A 21,846-nucleotide genomic window follows, 5' to 3' on the forward strand; every position below is an offset into this window, starting at 1 on the left:
ATGTAGTTCTTTCAACTAAGTCTCAGAGAAAAGTAGTTCTTATTTACCATAAAACCCACCTGCTTTCATACCTGGATGGGGAGGGCTTTCTCACATCCAGGATTTATCCTTACTCTTAGAAAATATAACTTATACCACTTATCATTTTAAACGGATATGTTAACAATAGAAAGGCCTGATCTTTGTCAAGACTGGCACACTTTTAATAGAAATGACAAGACAGCAAATAGTTTAGGCTATGTGGGCCATACAATCTTTGTTGCAACTGCCCAGTCCTGCCATTGTAGCATGAAAACAGCCACAGACAATACGTAATTGAATGGATATGTATATGTTCCAATAAAACTTTATCTACAAAAACAAATGGTGGGCCAAATTTGGCCTGCAGGTCAAGCTTACCAACCCCTACTCTAAATCATTGCACACAGTTCCTAAAAAATGAAAAATATAGTGGGTTCTATCAATGTAGAAAGACTTTTATCTTATAAGTACTATTGTTCCATAGGCAAAGATTCTTGCCAACCATTTGTTTTTAAATTGTTATAATTTTTCTCTCTTAGCAAAATCTGGTATTGAATAAACTCATGCTATACCCAGTTTTTTTTTTTAATCGTAAGTACTTTTGCTTAAACATGCCATGTCTTAATGCTAAAACTAGGCATTTAATCACACTCTGTGCTGACCCTTTTTAATAGGAAGCTTCATTATTTAAAGTACCTACTGTGCATCAAGCACATACTGGAGATACAGATTCAGAAATCCTTAGCTCATAAGTAGAAATGAAAAGTAAGAGGAATAAGATCACAAAGGAAGAATGTTCAGAACAAGAGTAGAGGAGAAGGAGGCTGAGAAAAGCACTCCAGGGACGTTTTAGGAAGAAGCAGCAGAAAAATATTGAGAAGAAATGTCTGTGAGGTGGGGAAAGAGGAGAAGCTCATAGCACAGCAGCTTGGAAGTACTGTCAGGGAGGGCGGCCATGTGTGTGCAGTGACATGGTGAGAGGAAGCATTTTGGTGGCCTGATGGATGGAAGCCTGTGATGGAGACAACGAGGATCAAACACAATCCTGAGAATTTGGGCTCTGAAGGGTAGCAGTATAATAAGGCAGTTGTTCAACGTATGGCTGGTGATTGTGAAGGTTAATAAGCTTGGGTACGTAAATTTGGAAAACGAGATACGGTATCAAGGGAGTGATTTTTTTTTTAATTTATGGGAAATACTTGAACAATTTTTTATGCTGCAAAGGGGTCAAAAGAAAGGGAGAGGTTGAACATACAGGAGGAAAAGTCAGTAACTGATAGAGTGGGAAAAAAATCACTGGAGTAGCAGGACAGTACTTATGTGGAAGAGGCAAGCAGCAGACCCTTGAGGACAGGAGGGAGAGCACAGGCTGAGGAAGCTAGGAAGTCATATTTCATTGTGCTTTTACTTTGCCTCTCACTCATTATGAGTGAGGTTGAGCAAATTTTCATATGCCTATTGGGCATTTGGATTCCACTCCACTGAAGTGCCTTTTGCCCATTTTCTTTTGGATTGTCAATTTTTTAAGTTCTTCATATATTTCAGTTATATATGTTGCAAATATTGATTTAACAAGATTCTTAAACTTAATACAGTCAAATTTGTCAACCTTTTTCTTTATGGTTTATGATTTTGTTTCTGGTTTTAAACATTCTTTGCATACCAAAATGATAGATATATTCTCATATACTGTCTTCTAAAGTGTTTATAGTTTTGCTTTTCACATTTAACTTTTTGGTTTGCCTGGAGTTGTTTTTTGGGGAAGGTATAAGATATGCTGTCAGTTTTCTTGGTCATCTGTATTATATGTTTGTTTTCTATGTCATTATTTGCTCTTTTTTCTTCTTCCCCTTAATTTTTTGGGCTTTATTGGCTGTTCTTTTCTAACCTAAGATAGACTTTCCAGATTATTAATTTTCATCATTCCTTACTTTCTGATAGAAGCGCTGAGGGTTAGAAATGACTCTGTGTGTCAGTGATTTGCAACCTTGGCTACACATTGGAATCACCTATAGATCTTTAAGAATGTGGATGTCTGGGTCCCCTCTCCAGAGATGCTGATCTCATTGGTCTGGGATGTGGCCTTTATATTGGGATTTGTAGTAATTATGTCTCATATGTCCTTGAAAACAATATGTGTCCTACAGTTTGAGGGTGTGCAAATTTCCCTGTAAAATCAGTCTTGTTAGTTCTATTCAGATTTCTGTAGCCTTAGTTATTTTTTTGTCTATTTGATCTGTCCGGTAACAAATAAGACGTGTTAAATCTCCCACTATGTGGATTTTTTTGTACTTCTCCTTATAATTCTGTCAATTTTGCTTCATTTATTGTGAGGTGTGTCATTAGATATATATGTTTAGAATGCATACATTTTCCTGATGAAAACTTTGTTATATTTAAAAATATAACTTTTAAACTAGATTATCAAAATGAGTTATTTTAGACTACCTTCATGAATTGAAGCAGCAAACCTCTGTGATGTTTAGCTCGTGGCTTTGAATTTTCAGTGTACATTTCATCCCTCCCTGCCTATCCCCTTACCTACTGTCTCACACGTCCACGTGAAGAGGCCTGACATTCCTGTCTTATATTAATAAGAAAAATGAAACAAAATAGTGGTACAGTGTTGGGGTGGCGAAAATTTTTGGGGGTGGTATGGAGAGATAATGGGCAATGTTTCTCAGAGCTGCTTCAAGCAGGATTAGGGGAGGCATGGGAACCTACAGTGGGAAAGATTCAACTGAAGAAAGATTTTGGGGTAAGGGGTGATATCGTGGGGTTGTTAGAAGGAGCATTTGTCATATAGAATTATTGGTGATGGCCTGGATGCGATTTTGTATGGATTGAGAAACTAAATGAAAGATACAAGGTCTGAATAAGAGAAGGAGAAAAACAGGTATTAAAGGACTAAGAATTGGGAGTACCCAGTCCAAGTGAAAGCAAAGAGAGGCTGGGATGAAGGGTGCAAGGAATAGTAAAGAAAGCATGTTTGAGATCCCGAACAGAATAATGGGTTATGGAGGGGTTGTGGAGGGAGGTATTGAGAATAGGAGAGTATATGTGTTTGGCACCATGGGGTGGATAGGCAAAACAATTTGGTTGATAAGGCGCAGATCCTGAACTAACCTGTAAGACTTGTCTGGTTTTTGGACAGGTAAAATGGGGGAATTGTAAGGAGAGTTTATATGTTTTAGAAGCCTATGCTGTATCAGGCGAGTGATAACAGTCTTTAATCCTTTTAAAGCATGCTGTGGGATGGGATACTGGTGTTGAGCGAGGTAAGAGTGATAGGTTTTAATGGGATGGTAAGGGGTGCATCATTTGTCGCCAAGGAGGGAGTAGAGGTATCCTATACACTTGTGGATTCAGGTGGGGAGATACAAGGAGAGGATGCGAAGGAGGTTTTGAACTAGGGGAAAAGGTGGCAATGAGGTATGGCTGTAGCCCAGGAATAGTCAGGGAAGCAGATAATTTAGTTAAAATGTGTCGATCTAATAAGGGAACTGGGCAGATGGGGATAACTAAAAAGGAGTGCTTAAAAGTGTATTGTCTAAGTTGGCACCAGAGTTGGGGAGTTTTAAGAGGTTTAGAAGCCTGGCCATCAATACCCACAACAGCTATGGAGGCAAAGGAAAAAGGCCTTTGTAAAGAAGGTCATGTGGAGTTGGTAGCCTCCGTATTAACTAAGAAGGGGACGGACTGTAACTACACTGTAAGAGTTACCCAAAGCGTCTGTGATGGTCCAGGAGGCTTCCAAGGCGGTCGGGCAGTGTCAGTCTTCAGCCGCTAAGCCGAGAAGATTTGGGAAGCAGTCATTCAGAACCCTGGGCCAGTTGGGCAGTCCAATTTCCAGCGGGGTCCTGCACAGATGGGACATGGCTTAGGAGGAATCCCAGGCTGCGGGCATTCCTTGGCCCAGTAGCCAGATTTCCAGCACTTGAAGCAAGATCCTGGGGGAGGAAGACCTGAAGGAATGCCTGACCTCTGTGGCTTAGGCGTTTTGAAGTTTTTGTGTGCTGGAGATACGGCTGGGGTTTCTCTCACAGCGGAGGCAAGTAATTGCAACTCTTCTCTATTATTGTACACATGGAAGGTGAGGTTAATTAGGTCCTGTTGTGGGTTTGAGGGCTGGAATCTAATTTTTGGAGCTTTTTCTAATGTCGGGAGTTTACTGGGTGATAAAATGCATATTAAGAATAAGGCAGCCTTCTAGCCCCTCTGGGTCTAAGGGCGGTAAAGCGTCTAAGGGTTGCTGCTAAGCAGGCTGTGAACTGGGCTGGGCTCTTTACCTTGGGTAATTTCTTTAAGTTTGTCATAATTAACAGCTTTGTAAGCTGCCTTTTAAGCCCTTCAACTAGGCAGGAAACCATGTAATCTCGCCTGATACCTGATAGTTCCACTGGGGATCTTCTCGGGGAACTGCTCTAATGCCTTCCTGGAGGTCTGGCTCATGAAGCGGTTATCGGCGTGAGGTTGGGCTAGAGAAAAAACTCTTTCCCATTCATCTGGGGAGAGGGTAGAAGTTAGGATGACATTTAAGTCACTCCAGGTTAAATTGTAGGACAGAGTTAGATATCGGAATTCCTGTGTATGTTTAGTGGGGTCTGATGAGAAAGAGCCTAAACGCTGGCTGATTTGGGAAAGGTCTGATAGAGAAAAAGGCACATGTACCCTGACTATGCCTTCAGCTCCAGCCACCTCTCTAAGAGGAAATTGTTGGGCAGGTTGGGGAGGGCTAGTCTTGGAACGAAACTGTAAGCCAGACCGGGTGTGAGGAGGGGAGGAGATAGAAAGATTATAGGGTGGGGGAGCAGAGGCTGAGGAAGAATTGGGACCTGGCTTGGCCTAGTGAGGAGCAGCCTGGGGAGAAGGGGAGAGGTCAGATGAGTCCATAGAAAAGAAGGATTCAGAGAACTCAGAGCTTGGAGTGGAGACTGAAGGAACAGACAGGAGAGAAAGAAGAAAGATTTGGGATGAGTCTCATTGGGAGCAGAGACTAGGGAGGGACGAATGTGTAAAAGAATGCCTGGACGAGACCATTTGCCCCATTTTTCAACAAAAATTATCTAGATCTTGTAGGATAGACAAATCGAAAGTGCCATTCTCTGATCACTTGGAACTAGTGTCGAGTTTGTACTGGGGCCAAGCAGTATTGCAGAAGAAAATAAGATGCTTAGATTTTAGGTCAGGCTAGAGTTGAAGAGGTTTTAAGTTCTTGAGAACACAGGCTAAGGGAGAAGAAGGAGGAATGGAGGGTGGAAAGTTGCCATAGTGAAGGAGGCAAGTTTAAAAAGAAGGGTAGAGGGCTGCAACGTGGGTGAGCAGCCAAAGCAGGCGTCCCCGCAATTGACTTGCCAACAAGGGAATGTGGGTGAATGTTCAAGGCAGGCGTCCCCGCGGAGATCAGACACCAATGGAATGTGGGTGAATAATCAGAGAGGCGTCCCCACAATGGTTAAACACCAAGGGAAGGCTGCCTTCCCGAGTCCGTGACCGGCGCCAGAGTTTTGGGTTCACAGATAAAATGTGTCCCCTTTATCTCTACCAGAAAATGAAAGGAATTGAAATTAAGAGAAGGGAGAGATTGAAGGCTGGCGCCAAGATTGAAAGGAGATAGAGGTTGAGGGATAGTGAGAGGGGCTGGAGAAGAGAGTAAAAAGAGGCCGCTTACCCGATTTAAAATTGGTGAGATGTTCCTTTGGCTGGTTGGTGTGAGGACCTGAGGTCGTTGGTGGATCTCTTCATGGAGTGAGGGTGAGGACAGGGGACTGGTCTCCTGAAGGAGTCCCGCTGACCCGGGTCTTTGGCACCGAATGTCTCACACGTCCATGTGAAGAGACCACCAAACAGGCTTTGTGCGAGCACCATGGCTGTTTATTTCACCTGGGTGCGGGCGGGGTGAGTCTGAAAGGAGGGTCAGCAAAGGGTGGTGGGATTATCATTAGTTCCTATAGGTTTTGGGATAGGCGGTGGAGTTAAGAGCAATGTTTTGGGGGCAGGGGGTGGATCTCACAAAGTACATTCTCAAGGATGGGGAGAATTACAAAGAACCTTCTTAAGGGTGGGGGAGATTATAAAGAATCTTCCTAAGGGTGGGGGAGATTACAAAGTACATTGCTCAGTTAGGTTAGGGCAGAAATAAATCACAATGGTGGAATGTCATCAATTAAGGCTATTTTCACTTTTCTTGTGGATCTTCAGTTGCTTCAAGCCATCTGGAGATATGATGTCTTAGCTTGGGCTCAGAGGCCTGACACTAAGCACCAGCTTGCAATTTTTTGTTTGTCCTTGGAGGGTCAGATATTCTAGCTTACCCTTACACTGAGGATATGCCATTTGGTCACCAATTTATGGAGAGAGAATTATTTATTAGATCTGGGTGGGTTTTGTGTGTCTTCTGTATTTCACCAAATCATAAAGATGCCTGCTCAAATTCACTAGATTTAACACAAGTGCCCTCAAGGTCACAGCCAGTTTCATTGCTCACTTACCTTATTTCTCTGGCCATGATCTTCTTTTACTCATTCTTGTCGAAGTATTTTTTACTCTTTTCCCAGCTGTTTAGGACATTTAAAGCGGTTTTTAGATGCTATGTTTAGCATTTTAATTGTTTTTCAATAGAAGAGTTAGTCAAGACATCTGGGATGCCATTTTGCTAGAAATAGTACTGCATTCTGAACTTGGTGCAAGGTTTCTTCCATCCTCCTTTCCTTTCAGTTGTGGGCTTTTGGTCATTCACCTCTCGTTTTGTGGCTCCTAGTTGACCCTGCTCTAGTCACTGTTTCTGTGCAGTGACCTTCCCCAAAACTTAGTGATTGAAAACAGCAACTATTTTATATCTTGCAGATTTTGTAGGTTGGAGATTTAGTCAGAGCTCAGCTAGGTGATTCTTCTGCTCTTCATGAGGTTGACTAAGGTCATTCAATGTTATTCAGCTGACAAATAGGCTACTTTGGAGGCTCCAAGACAGCTTCTCTAACATGTCTGGTGTCTTGGTAGGGATGGCTCAGAGGCAGGGCTCAACTCTGGCTCCTAGTCGACCAAACTTACCTATACATGGCCTCTTCAGCATGGTAGCCTGAGTCATCAGTCTTCTTACATGGTGGCTGAGCAAATGTCCCAAGAGAACCAGGTAAAAGCTATATGGCCTTGCGTGATCTGGCTTTGGAAGGCATCCAGCCTCACTTCTACTACATTCTGTTAGTTACAGGCAAGTCATAAGACCAGCTCAAGCTTCAAGGAAGGGGGAATTAATTAGCTCCACTTCTTGACAGGGGAGTGACGAGATTACAATTGTGGCCAAATTTGGAAAATATAATTTTCCACACCCACCATTCCCAGCTATCTTATTATTCAAACGCAAAACTTCAGAAAGGCAGGTAGGGCCAGATACATGAGTAAAGGTCACTGCAGTTGCCAAGTATGCAAGCAGGGAGAGTCTAAATGACTACCACCCTCATATGGAAACTAAATTGTCCAAACCCTAGAAATGATTCTTTTTAACTCTTGTTCTTTTGTTGGAAGGTAAAGCTCATTCCTCTCTAGCTGTAACAGAGAGGTTTTTTTTTTTTTAATTTTATGTTGAAACAAAAATGGGATTTTGTTCTGGACTTCTAGGCTGCAGGGGAAAGGTACATGGCCAGGTTTTCTGCCACAGCCTTTGTTTCTGTTCATGAGTGCTTTGAAGGCACATGACTTTGGCATTTCCCTTGCAGATCTGATCCCCAGAGCATAGCCACAGCCCCTTTCTCCTCATGGGCATCATTTTCTCCCTCTGACAGTATCTCTCACATTTCTCCTGAGACTTTTTAAAGTCTAAAAGGCAGCATTTTTAGAAGTGGATTTTTATTGTGTATGTGTGTGTATCTCTACAAGAAAATTAAGAAGTAGAATTTCTTTTAAATAGAAAAAATATTGGCCAGGCACGGTGGCTCATGCCTATAATCCTAGCACTTTGGGAGGCCGAGGTGGGCAGATTTCTTGAGCTCAGGAGTTTGAGACCAGCCTGAGCAATGTGGTGGAACCCTGTCTCTACTACAAAATACAAAAAATTTGCCGGGAGTGGTGGCACGTGCCTGTAGTCCCAGCTACTCAGGAAGCTGAGGTGGGAGAATTGCTTGAGCCCAGGAGCAGGAGGCTGCAGAGAGCCATGCCACTGCACTCCTACCTGTGCAGCAGAGCCAGACCTTGTCTCAAAATAAATAAATAAATAAATAAATAAATAAATAATATGGTACACTTTTTAAAGATAAAAAATAGAAAAATGCAACAATTTAAGATGTTTATGTGTAGTATATTGTATATACACAGGTGATGAATATTCATTGAGCCATATCTGAATATTTAAAAATGCAAAAATAAGAAAAGAAACACTTTAATGCACAGTACTTTTAAGAATTTCTAAAAGTACCATTTCCTACCTAACACCGAAAAAAATTGTTGCCTCTAGTTGTTAAAAGATACATGTGATGAAATCGTGCTTACTGCCCAGAGATCCTAAAACTCTCAATGGTCTTAGTGTATATTTTATTTTAGAATGAAAATGACACATGCTAATCACCATTATTAACCAGCATTTCTGGTTTTTGTTGCTTTTTACCTGAAAGCATTTTGTAATATATTATTTATTATATATATATATTTAGATCAGATTTAAAATAATATATTATATTAAGTTAATTCATGTAAAAATTGTAATTTAACTATTATGTTTAAAAATGAGTTTTATTTTTAACTTTTGAGGTCTATGTTCCATTTTAAAAAACTATTCAAGATAAATATTTCCACCTCTGCTTTAAAAAATAAACAATGAGGCCAGGTGCAGTGGCTCATGCCTGTAATCCAAGCACTTTGAGAGGGTGAGTTGCGTGGATCTCTTGAGGTCAGGAGTTGAAGACCAGCCTGACCAACATGGTGAAACCCCATCTCTCCTAAATATACAAAAATTAGCTGTGCGTGGTGGCTCCTGCCTGTAGTCCCAGCTACTTGGGAGGCTGAAGCAGGAGAATCACTTGAACTCAGGAGGCAGAAGTTGCCGTGAGCTGAGATTGTACCACTGCACTCCAGCCTGGGCAACAAAGCGAGACTCCATCTCAAAAACAAAACAAAACCAACCAAACAAACAAACAAAAAATGAGCTTCCTGTCAGCCTAAAGGAGCGTCTTTTTTCTTTCTCTTATCTTAGTGCCATTTTCTTAGCCCCACTAAGCTACCACCTTGCATTTTAAAGAGTAGTAACCAATCAGTCAATAATTAATCAATGTCTCTCCTTTCTGTGAAGGAGGAAGGCCCTTGCTGGGTGTGGTGGGGAATCTCTGAAATCTGGTAGTCTGGTTAAATGGCTCATGTTGGGAAAGAGAAGTGATGGGAGAAATGCCTTATTAATTGTGAACTTGATTGAGCTTTATTCACCTTTAACATAAAATTTTCAGGTCAGGGCACAATGACTCACACTTGTAATGTCAGCACTTTGGGAGGCCAAGATGGGAGGGTCACTTGAGGCCAGGAGTTAAAGACCAGCCTGAGCAACATAGCAAAACCCTCTCTCTACAAAAACTAAAAGACTTAGCCAGATGTGGTAGCACACCCCTGTATTCCTAGCTTCTTGGGAGGCTGAGGCAGGAGGATCCCTTGAGTCCGGGAGTTCAAGACTGCAGTGAGCTATGATTGCACCACTGCACTGCAGCCTGGGCAACAGAATGAGACCCTGTCTCTAAAACAAAAATAAACAAAATAAAATTGTCAGTTTTAGAATATATGTACTTAGAGTACTAGAAATACATGTACAGTAAAATAGAGATGGCCTGGTTTCCTGCACTGAGGTTGATAAATGAGCTGGCCCTTCAGTGGCAGACAGGTGAGGTCAGAGAAGGCCATCGAATTGGCCTGAAGACCTAGGCTTGCCTGCCGGTAACCATCTCCTTAGAGTAGAGCTTGGAAGCTCCATGGAGGAGAGAAGGGCAGTCTTTAGAGCTGGGCACTTCTAGGATGGATTGATTCTTGACTTGGCCACTTGGTAGTTGTTTGACCTTGGCCAAGTCGTTTAACCTAGGCTTACTTACTAGTAAAATAAAGCCAATTATATCTATCTTGAGAATTAGGTAGAATATCTCTAGAATTCCTGCTCATCAATAAATGGTAGCTCTTACCAATATTATACTCATGGTCAGGGATGAGAAGCCAAGCTTTGTTCCCCATTGGTGATATTTTCATTGTTGATTCCTCAGTTTATGATCTAGTCTAAAACTATCCAGTGAAAGAGAGTGTAGAATTTTTTCAGATGAGCTGTGCTTTTGTCCAACTCAGTAATCACTTATTAAAAACCTTACAATATATTAAATATCATCCTAGATACTGGGGATTTGAAGTTGAATAACACATACTGTCTTTCCAGGAACACAGTGTCTAAACAGGTCCTAAGAAAGCCTGAGATTTTTGTTCTCCCTAAGCTATTCTTTGCCATGTTCATCGCTGCCCTAGCAGCAGAAGGGCAACAGTTACCTCCTTGTGGCATTGAACTTGATTGATGAGTAGTCCAGAAATCCTCTCCACATCCCATCATAATTTTACCCAAGAAATAAAGGATATCAAAATGGCAATTCTAGTTAATTCTGGCCCCACAGCTCATGCTCTTTGGGAAGGCAGCAAGGTCTGCATTTTCTTTCTTTCTTTCTTTTTCTTTCTTTCTTTCTTTCTTTCTTTCTTTCTTTCTTTCTTTCTTTAATTATACTTTAAGTTCTGGGTTACATGTGCAAAACGTGCAAGTTTGTTACGTAGGTATACACGTGCCATGGTGGTTTGCTGCACCCATCAACCCATCACCCACATTAGGTATTTCTCCTAATGTTATCCCTCCCCTAGTCCCCCACTCCCCACAGGCCCCAGTGTGTGATGTTCCCCTCCCTGTGTCCCTATATTCTTATTGTTCAACTCCCACTTATGAGTGAGAACATGCGGTGTTTGGTTTTCTGATCTTGTGATAGTTTGCTGAGAATGATGGTTTCCAGCTTCATCCATGTCCCTGCGAAGGACATCAACTTATCCTTTTTAATGGCTGCATAGTATTCCATGGTGTATATGTGCCACATTTTCTTAATCCAGTCTATCATTGATGGACATATGGGTTGGTTCCATGTCTTTGCTATTGTGAATAGTGCTGCATTAAACATACGTATGCATGTGTCTTTATCGTAGAATGATTTATAATCCTTTAGGTCTATGTCCAGTAATGGGATTGCTGGGTCAAATGGTATTTCTAGTATTAGATCCTTGAAGAATCGCCACACTGTCTTCCACAATGGTTGAACTAATTTACACTCCCACCAACAGTGTAAAAGCATTCATATTTTCCACAACCTCTCCAGCATCTGTTGTTTTCTGAGTTTTTAATGATTGCCATTCTAACCGGCATGAGATGGTATCTCATTGTGGTTTTGATTTGCATTTCTTTCATGACCAGTGATGATGAGCATTTTTGCATATGTCTGTTGGCTGCATAAATGTCTTCATTTGAGAAGTTTCTGTTTATATCCTTAGCCCATTTTTTGATGGGGTTGTCTGCCTTTTTTCTTGTAAATTTGTTTAAGTTCTTTGTAGATTCTGGATATTAGCCCTCTGTCAGATGGATAGATTGCAAAAATTTTCTCCCATTCTGTAGGTTGCCTATTCACTCTGTTCACTCTTTTGCTGTGCAGGAACTGTTTTGTTTAATTAGATCCCATTTGTCAATTTTGGCTTTTGTTGCCATTGCTTTTGGTGTCTTAGTCATGAAGTCTTTGCCCATGCCTATGTCCTGAATGGGATTGCCCAGGTTTTCTTCTAGGATTTTTATGGTCCTAGATCTTACATTTAAATATTTGATCCATCTTGAGTTGATTTTTGTACAAGGTATAAGGAAGGTGTCCAGTTCCAGTTTTCTGCATATGGCCACCAGTTTTCCCAACACCATTTATTAAATAGGGAATCTTCCCCATTGCTTGTGTGTGTCAGGTTTGTCAAAGATCAGATGGTGGTAGATGTGTGGTGTTATTTCTGAGGACTCTATTCTGTTCCATTGATCTATATGTTTTGGTACCAGTACCATGCTGTTTTGGTTACTGTAGCCTTGTAAAGTTTGCAGTCAGGTAGCAAGGTGCCTCCAGCTTTGTTCTTCTTGCCCAGGATTGTCTTGGATATGCGAGCTCTTTTTTGGTTCCATATGAAGTTTAAAGTATTTTTTTCCAATTCTGTGAAGAAAGTCAGTGGTTGCTTGATGGGGATGTCTTTGAATCTGTAAATTACTTTGGGCAGTAAGGCCATTTTCAGTATATTGATTCTTCCTATCCATGAGCATGGAATGTTTTTCCATTTGGTTGTGTCTTCTCTGATTTCCTTGAGCAGTGGTTTGTAGTTCTCCTTGAAGAGGTCTTTCACATCCCTTGTAAGTTATATTCCTACGTATTTTATTCTCTTTGTAGCAATTGTGAATGGGAGTTCACTCATGATTTGGCTCTCTGTTTATCTGTTATTGGTGTATAAGACTGCTTGTGATTTTTGCACATTGATTTTGTATCCTTAGACTGCTGAAGTTGCTTATCAGCTTAAGGAGATTTGGGGCTGAGACGATGGGGTTTTCCAAATATACAGTCATGTCATTTGCAAACAGAGATAATTTGACTCTGATGCTTTAATAATTTGATATTTAATAATTTATCAAATTTATCAAATAAAAAGGTCAAATTTAATAATTTGACCTTTATTGCTTTCTCTTGACTGATTGCCCTCGCCAGAACTTCCAATACTATGTTTAATAGGAGTGGTGAGAGAGGGTATCCTTGTCTTGTGCCGGTTTTCACAGGGAATGCTTCCAGTTTTTGTCTATTCAGTATGATATTGGCTGTGGGTTTGTCATAAACAGCTCTTATTAGTTTGAGATACATTCCATCAATACCTAGTTTAGCATGAAGGGCTGTTGAATTTTATCAAAGACCTTTTCTGCATCTATTGAGATAATCATGCGGTTTTTGTCATTGTTTCTGTTTATGTGATGGATTACGTTTATTAATTGCATATGTTGAACCAGCCTTGCATCCCAGAGATGAAGCCAACTTGATCATGGTGGATCAGCTTTCTGATGTGCTGCTGGATTCGGTTTGCCAGTATTTGATTGAGGATTTTTGCACTGATGTTCATCAGGGATATTGGCCTAAAATTATCTTTTTTTGTTGTGTCTCTGCCAGGCTTTGGTATCAGGATGATGCTGGCCTCATAAAATGAGTTAGGGAGGATTCCCTCTTTTTCTATTGATTGGGATTGTTTCAGAAGGAATGGTACCAGCTCCTCTTTGTATCTCTGGTAGATTTCGGCTGTGAATCTGTCTGGTCCTGGACTTCTTTTGGTTGGTAGGCTATTAATTATTGCCTCAATTTCAGAACTTGTTATTGGTCTATTCATAGATTCAACTTCTTCCTGGTTTAGTCTTGGGAGGGTGTATGTGCTCAGGAATTCATCCGTTTCTTCTAGATTTTCTAGTTTATTGATTTAGAGGTTTTTATAGTATCCTCTGATGGTAGTTTGTGTTTCTGTGGGATCAGTGGTGATGTCCCCTTTATCATTTTTTATTGCATCTATTTGATTCTTTTCTTCTTTATTAGTCTTGCTAGCAGTCTATCTATTTTGTTGATCTTTTCAAATAACCAGTTCCTGGATTCATTGATTTTTTTGAAGGGTTTTTTATGTCTCTATCTCCTTCAGCTCTGCTCTGATCTTAGTTATTTCTTGTCTTCTGCAAGCTTTTGAATTTGTTTGCTCTTGCTTCTCTAGTTCTTTTAATTGTGATGCTTGGGTGTCGATTTTAGATCTCTTTTGCTTTCTCTTGTGGGCATTTAATGCTGTAAATTTCCCACTACACAATGCTTTAGCTGAGTCCCAGAGATATGGTACATTGTGTCTTTGTTCTCATCGGTTTCAAAGAACATCTTTATTTTACCTTCATTTCGTTATTTATCGAATAGTCATTCAGGAGCAGGTTGTTCGGTTTCCATGTAGTTGTGCGGTTTTGAGGGAGATTCTTAATCCTGAGTTCTAATTTGATTGCACTGTGGTCTGAGAGACAGTTTGTTTTGATTTCTGTTCCTTTACATTTGCTGAGGAGTGTTTTACTTCCAATTATGTGGTCAATTTTAGAATAAGTGCAATGTGGTGCTAAAAAGAATGTATATTCTGTTGATTTGGGGTGGAGAATACTGTAGATGTCTATTACATCCACTTGGTCCAGAGCTGAGTTCGAGTCCTGGATATCATTGTTAATTTTCTGTCTTGTTGATCTTTCCAGTATTGACAGTGGAGTGTTAAAGTCTCCCATTATTATTGTGTGGGCATCTAAGTTTCTTTGTAGGTCTCTAAGAACTTACTTTATGAATCTGGTGCTCCTGTATTGGGTGCATATATATTTAGAATAGTTAACTCTTTTTGTTGAATTGATCCCTTTACCATTATATAATGGCCTTCTTTGTCTCTTTTGATCTTTGTTCATTTAGTCTGTTTTATCAGAGACCACGATTGCAAGCTCTGCATTTTTTGCTTTCCATTTCCTTGGTAGGTCTTCCTCCATCCCTATATTTCGAGCCTATGTGTGTCTTCGCACGTGAGATGGGTCTCCTGAATACAGCACACTGATGGGTCTAGACTCTTTATCCAGTTTGCCAGTCTGTGCCTTTTAATGGGGGCATTTAGCCCATTTACTTTTTTTTTTTTTTTTTTTGAGACAGAGTCTCGCTCTGTCACCCAGGCTGGAGTGCAGTGGCCGGATCTCAGCTCACTGCAAGCTCCGCCTCCCGGGTTTACACCATTCTCTGGCCTCAGCCTCCCAAGTAGCTGGGACTACAGGCGCCCGCCACCTCGCCTGGCTAGTTTTTTGTATTTCTTAATAGAGACGGGGTTTCACCGTGTTAGCCAGGATGGTCTCGATCTCCTGACCTCGTGATCCGCCCGTCTCAGCCTCCCAAAGTGCTGGGATTACAGGCTTGAGCCACCGCGCCCGGCCAGCCCATTTACATTTAAGGTTAATATTGTTATGTTTGAATTTGATCCTGTCATTATGATGTTAGCTGGTTATTTTGCCGTTAGTTGATGCACTTTCTTTATAGCATCGAAGGCCTTTACAGTTTGGCATGTCTTTGCAGTGGCTGGTACCGGTTGTTCCTTTCCATGTTTAGTGCTTCCTTCAGGAGCTCTTGTAAGGCAGGCCTGGTGATGACAAAATCTCTCAGCATTTGCTTGTCTGTAAAGGATTTTATTTCTCCTTCGCTTATGAAGCTTAGTTTGGCTGGATATGAAATTTTGGGTTGAAAATTCTTTTCTTTAAGAATGGTTGAATATTGGCCCCCCGCTCTCTTCTGGCTGGTAGGGTATCTGCCAAGAGATCTGCTATGAGTCCGAATGGGCTTCTCTTTGTGGGTAACCCGACCTTTCTCTCTGGCTGCCCTTGACATTGTTTCCTTCATTTTAACTTTGGTCAGTCTGACAGTTATGTGTCTTGGGGTTGCTTTTCTTGAGGAGTATCTTTGTGGTGTTCTCTGTATTTCCTGAATTTGAATGTTGGCCTGTGTTGCTAGGTTGGGGAAGTTCTCCTGGATAATATCCTGAAGAGTGTTTTCTAACTTGGTTCCATTATCCCCGTCACTCTCAGGTACATCAATCAAATGTAGATTTGGTCTTTTCACATAGTCTTATATTTATTGGAGGCTGTGTTCGTTTCTTTTCACTCTTTATTCTCTAATCTTGTCTTCTTACTCTATTTCATTAATTTGATCTGCAATCACTGATATCCTTTTTTCCGCTTGATCGAATCGGCTATTGAAGCTTGTATATGCTTCATGAAGTACTCGTACTGTGGTTTTCAGCTCCATCAGGTCATTTAAGCTCATCTCTACACTGGTTATTCTAGTTAGCCATTCATCCAACCTTTTTTCAAGGTCTTTAGCTTCCTTGCAACGGGTTAAAACATGCTCCTTTAGCTCGGAGAAGTTTGTTGTTACCGACCTTCTGAAGCCTACTCTGTCAACTCATCAAACTCATTCTCTGTCTAATTTTGTTCCCTTGCTGGCGAGGAGTTGTGACCCTTTGGAGGAGAAGAGGTGCTCTGGTTTTTGGAATTTTCAGCCTTTCTGCTCTGGTTTCTTCCCATCTTTGTGGTTTTATGTACCTTTGGTCTTTGACGTTGGTGACCTACAGATGGGGTTTTGGTGTGGATGTCCCTTTTGTTGATGTTGATACTATTCCTTTCTGTTTGCTCATTTTCCTTCTAACAGACTGGCCCCTCAGCTTCAAGTCTGTTGGAGTTTGCTGGAGGTCCACTCCAGGGTCTGAATTTTTGACAAATCACCTGTTGCTTCTTCCCAGCATAACCCCTGAGCTGACTGGGACTGATGAAGCAGACCTGTTACCACTCACCACTGGCCAATTTTAAACTTAGCTTCAGACATTTTTGTTTCCTTTTTCCTCTCTATAATTCTCATGATGCCAAAATTACTACATATTGGTCTCAGTTGCTATCTCATAGAGTTTTGTTGTTGTTATTTCTACTCTAGAAATACCTACCTAGTTTGGGCTCAATGGTTTCCCATTGGTGGTACAACCCAGCACCATTGGGGCTCTAATCCCCTATAATTTCAGCCCAGCTCTTTTTATCTCATGTCTTTCAACAAAATCAGTCCCAGACTGGGTGTGGTGACTCATGGCTGTAATCCCAACACTTTGGGTAGGCTAAGGCAGGAGGATTGCTTGAGACCAGCCTGGGCAACACAGCAAATCCTCGTCTCTACAAATTTTTTTTTTTAAATTAACCAGGTGTGGTGGCCACACACCTGTGGTCCCAGCTACTCAGGAGACTGAGGTGGGAGGGTGTCTTGAGCCTTGAAATTTGAGACTGCAGTGAGCTGTGATCACACCACCTGCACTCCAGCCTGGGTGACAGAACAAGACCCTGTCTCAAAAAATAAAAATAAAAATAAATCAGTTCTATTTACATATATGTGAAGAATTGTTAGGCCTAAAACCTGGTCTCTATTGCAAAGAAGAGAGTTAAGTTTATTATACATGTATTTGTCTAAAGTGTCTGAATTACTTTTTTTCCTCTTTAAACTCTCTCAGGAAATCTTACTCTTTATTCCAAGAGGAAGTATCTCTTGTAATAAAAATATGATCAATCTTCAGTGAATTTTAAAAATAAGCATTTTATCTCTTTAATTGCCTGTAGTCACATCTTTCTGGTATATTTTTTTCAAACAACTCATCCTTATAATTTCACATCACTTCCATTACCACATCATTCACATAACTGACACATCTTTTCTAATTGTAAGCCCACACACACAACATGCAGATCTGAAGCAATTATCCTGATGACAGGGGCCCAGAAGCTCATTTTAGTGGAAAGACTGTAGGATGTGAGGTTAAAAGGTTTGTGTGTGAGCCCCATGTTTGTCACTTAACCCTCGTCCTGTTTAGAGAAAGAAAATGCACCTCGCTGCCAGTGCTCATTTAATTTTACATAAACAAGCTCTTTGAGGCTGAAGCAAATCTGACAGATTTCCCATGTGAAAATAAACTAGGGGCCGATTGCGGTGGCTCACGCCTGTAGTCCCAGCACTTTGGGAGGCCGAAGTGGGTGGATCGCTTGACCCTGGGAGTTTGAAACCAGCCTGGCCAACATTGTGAAATCCATCTCTACAGAAGATAAAAAAAAATTAACCAGGCATGATGGTGCACACCTGTAGTCCCAGCCACTCAGGAGGCTGAGGTGGGAGGATTGTTTGAACCCGGGAGGCAGAGGTTGCAGTGAGCTGAGATCACACCACTGCACTCCAACCTGAATGACAGAGTGAGACCCTGTCTTAAATAAATAAATAAATAAATAAATTGCACAAACTGTTCTTGGAGTTGTTTCTAAGTAGAACCAACATCAAAATCATCTATTTTGGAAAAATCAGATTCATCGAACAATGTTTTGGCCAACAACTGTTTGAGAATGATGTTAACATCACACATAGAAACGCTGCATTTTCTAGGATTTGACATTTTCAGCAATCGAGAAGTACTGTATTTTGTAAATGGGAATACCACTACTAAAACCATAATGCTATAAATAGAATGATGTATTCTGTTTCCAAAGTCTTTGCAAAAATAAAAGCAAGATATTTCATGGCAAACTTATCCTGAGGTAAACAACTGCAGCTGTTAGTGCTGCCAGGCAAGTATTCTCAGGGCAAACAGGAAAAGGGTTAATGTGCATCTCTCTCTAGCAAGTCATATAACGTCTCTAGGCCTCCATTGTATCAGCCGTAAGGTAAAAGCCTTGGAATAGTTCTCAGGTTATCAACTGCTTTTTAACAAACGACCCCAGAACTTAGTGGCTTTTAAAACAGCTATTTTGTTCTCAATTCTGTGAGTTAGGAATTTGGGAAGGGCTCAGCCCAGCAGTTTGTTTCGGATCCCTGTGGCATCAGGTGAAATGCTGGGTTAGAGAATTCACTTTCAAGATAGCTTCTTCACTAATCATTGGTGCCTTTTGCTCCTTGTCCTCTCTCTCTCTGTCTACCCAGCATCTTATCCTCCAGGGCCTTTTCCTGTATCTTGGGTTTCTCACAGCATGGTTTTCTGAGAGTAGTCACTTTTTTTTTACATGACAGCTAACTTTCAAGTAGCAAGAAGCAAAAGGTGCCAGGCCAGTTGGGCTTCATCAGACTGGCACGTATCACCTCTACTGTGTGCATTTGTTGAAAGCGGTTACAGGATTCACCCAGTGTCGAGGCTGGAGAGATAGACTTCACCTCTTGATAGGGAAATTGCAAAGTCACATTGCAAATAGGCATGTAGGATGTGCCTGTAAATAGTAAACTGTCTCTCTTTATGCGTATGTATATGGTCACCAGTGAATTATAAATTTTGTTAATATGACGGATGTATAGCACACAATTTACAATAATAATGTTTTGTAAATTCCATATCTCAGTTGATTCTCACAGAATGCTTTCATTGATTTTTGCCATACTAGATCAGCGGCAGCCAACCTACTACTGCAAATAAGGACTTCATCTTATTCATGGTTAAGTCAACTTTGGTGGCATTATCTTGTTTCATTCCAGTAGACTCTTCATAAATAAAAATGAAAGAATTGTTAATCCCAATCACAAACTAGAATAATTTGTTTTTCAAGAGGCTCATAATAATGACATTTTATTGACTCTACAGTGTACAAAGAACTTTCAAATATGCTCTTGATTAATGCTCATGATTTTGTGAAGAATTTCCTCCTGGTTTTCCAGATAAGAAAACTGAGGTTTGGAGTGAAGTGACTCACTAAGGGTCACACTGCTAATGAGGGCATATCCAAGACTAGAATACCTGTCTTCTAACTCCAAGTGTACCGCTTTTCACTTCCTCTGCTGAAACCTTACATTTGGAGAAGACATTTGAAATGAACATCAAGACAGGATTCTCTGGCACTATTCAAATTAAAATACCTCCTTTCGGCTGGGCGCGGTGGCTCACGCCTGTAATTCCAGCACTTTGGAGGGCCGAGGTGGGTGGATCCAAGGTCAGGAGTTTGAGACCAGCCTGCCCAACATGGTGAAACCCCGTCTCTACTAAAAATACAAAAATTAGCTGGGTATGGTGGCGCATGCATGTAATCCTAGCTGCTTGGGAGGCTGAGGCAGGAGAATCACTTGAACCCGGGAAGCGGAGGTTGCAGTGAGCCAAGATCACGCCACTGCACTCCAGCCTGGGCGACAAGAGTGAAACTCCAACTCAAAAAAAAAAAACAAAAACAAAACAAAACAAAAAAACCTTTCAAGGAAGAATGTTTGATAGATGTTAATTGGTGAGTGGTATAGAGCATCCTCACTCTTTCTCCTTCTGGTTCTACGCATCAGTTTTTGCAGTAAGCAAAAGCGTCCTCACTGTTGATCGGGGACAAACTGGACAGCTGTGTCACAGAGGACTCAGGCTCACACATATTTCTCTGCTTGCTTCTTCATTTCCAAAAGTCAATAGCAAGCATTATTGTCATAGTTCCTAGTCACAGGTTCCCCATACAAATTACAGGGGCTGAGGAATTTATTTGGGGAGAAGAGGCAATCTGTGACACGGACTTAAATATGGCATTGAAAGGAGTGTTGAGGGAAAAGCTTGTGTATTGCAGAATGATGGTTAGTTCTGAGAAAGAGCCAGAGAGAGGCCTCAGGGCTTTCTTCTGTCTGTTCCCTTTTCTAAAATTTATTATTTTCCAACCACAAAGAAGACTTTTTATCTCCCAGTGAAGTCGCTCCCTGTGACTTATCATTCTTTGTTTTGGCTGAAGAGTCCATTTTGCCTAGAGGTTACAGGGGTGTTTTTATTAGCACCTTTTGAAAAACATGAGTAAAACATTCTTTGTAGAAAAGTTAGGAAATGAAAATAAGCAAAAATTTGAAACCACAAACCATCTGTAATCCTGCCACTATTTGTTAACAGATAACTAATGTTAACATTTCAGTCTGAATGGCGTAAGCATCCCCTCAAATACCAAAAATTACGTGACAGGGATTATGTGTTCTTTAAATAGCAATGCATTCTATTTGATATTTTCTTTGGGTAGCTTTAAGGACTATGCTGAAATTATAAGTTCTATTTCTATAAACTTTCAATATTAAAGAACATATAAGCGACTGCCTTCTCAGTAGCTCTCTGGCAGCTAGTCAAAGCCATGTTGTGGGCAATATTCAGTGCAGAACTTTCCATAGGAAAATGGTATTGCTTCTCAGAAAATGTCATGACCTGCACTTTCCTTGTGGTCATCGTAGGCGGGGGATGTTCCGTGTGATTCATAGACCAGACTCAAAGGACGAGTTTAGCAAAGGCCCACTCCCACTCCCCCTTGCCAAGGGCACTTGAAGGAAGTCTATCATGGTTTTACTTTGGCTATAGTACTACATTACATTTATTACACCTTAAAAGAATGTCTAAGCTGGGTATGGTGGCTCATACCAGTAATCTCAGCGCTTTGAGAAACTGAGGCAAGAGGATCACTTGAGCCTAGAAGTTCAGGATCAGCCTGGGCAATATCTTGAGACTCCATCTCTACAAAAAAAAATTTTTAAATTAGCTGAACATGGTGGCACACACCTGTAATCCCAGCTACTCGGAATGCTGAGGTGGGAGGATCACTGAGGCCCAGGAGTTTGAGGCTGCAATGAGCCATGATCTCACTACTCCACTCCAGCTTGGGTGACAGAGCGAGAGCCTATCTCCTAAAAAAAAAAAAAAACAAAAAGGTCTGCTTCATTGATGCTGTATATATGGAGGTAATATATGACCTAAATAACAATTCTGTTTATCTGTTGTTTTGTTTTTTTTTTTTTTCCTGTTTAGGCAGCAATAAGGAAAGAACTAAATGAATTTAAAAGCACAGAAATGGAAGTTCATGAAGAGAGTCGACAGTTTACAAGGTAGGTGACAAAATGCAGTTTAGAAATTGAGAATGCTTAAGATGTGATCCCATCTTAAGTTGGTTAAAAAAAAGAAATTGCCTACAATGGTAAATTTTATGATAGGTATATTTTATCACAATTAAAAAATGTTTTTAAACAGTTTAGCTTAAAACCATCTTATGAACATTTCCGCTTCTCTCACATTCATCCTTGCTTCCTTTTAAGAACCTAACAATCTGTGTGACAGTTTTAAAGGTATTACTAGATAAGACTGTAAATTTCTAGAATTTCATAATAAACTCAGCTATCTCCTTCAAGAACACTAAAACTAATCATGCTGAATAAGAATTTCTAAAATTAAATCTTTTCTTTCAAG

General features: G+C 40.7%; 1 protein-coding gene across 12 annotated transcripts in view; it reads left to right on the plus strand.

Moving 5' to 3' along the window:
* The window catches only part of PHACTR2 (phosphatase and actin regulator 2), a 295,091-nt gene that overhangs the window by 256,410 nt on the left and 16,835 nt on the right, over positions 1–21,846 (plus strand). For 9 of the 12 annotated variants that reach the window (XM_005552008.5, XM_005552013.5, XM_015448732.4 and 6 more), the window contains one exon: positions 21,412–21,488. In XM_005552008.5, the coding sequence (XP_005552065.3) occupies positions 21,412–21,488 (77 nt within the window). Of the gene's footprint in view, positions 1–21,411; positions 21,493–21,846 lie in introns of those variants that run through there. The other 3 variants (XM_005552009.4, XM_005552014.4, XM_045390359.2) reach the window with 1 other exon arrangement.

Source organism: Macaca fascicularis, chromosome 4 (assembly GCF_037993035.2).
Source record: "Macaca fascicularis isolate 582-1 chromosome 4, T2T-MFA8v1.1".
In the NCBI taxonomy this organism is placed as follows: domain Eukaryota; kingdom Metazoa; phylum Chordata; class Mammalia; order Primates; family Cercopithecidae; genus Macaca; species Macaca fascicularis.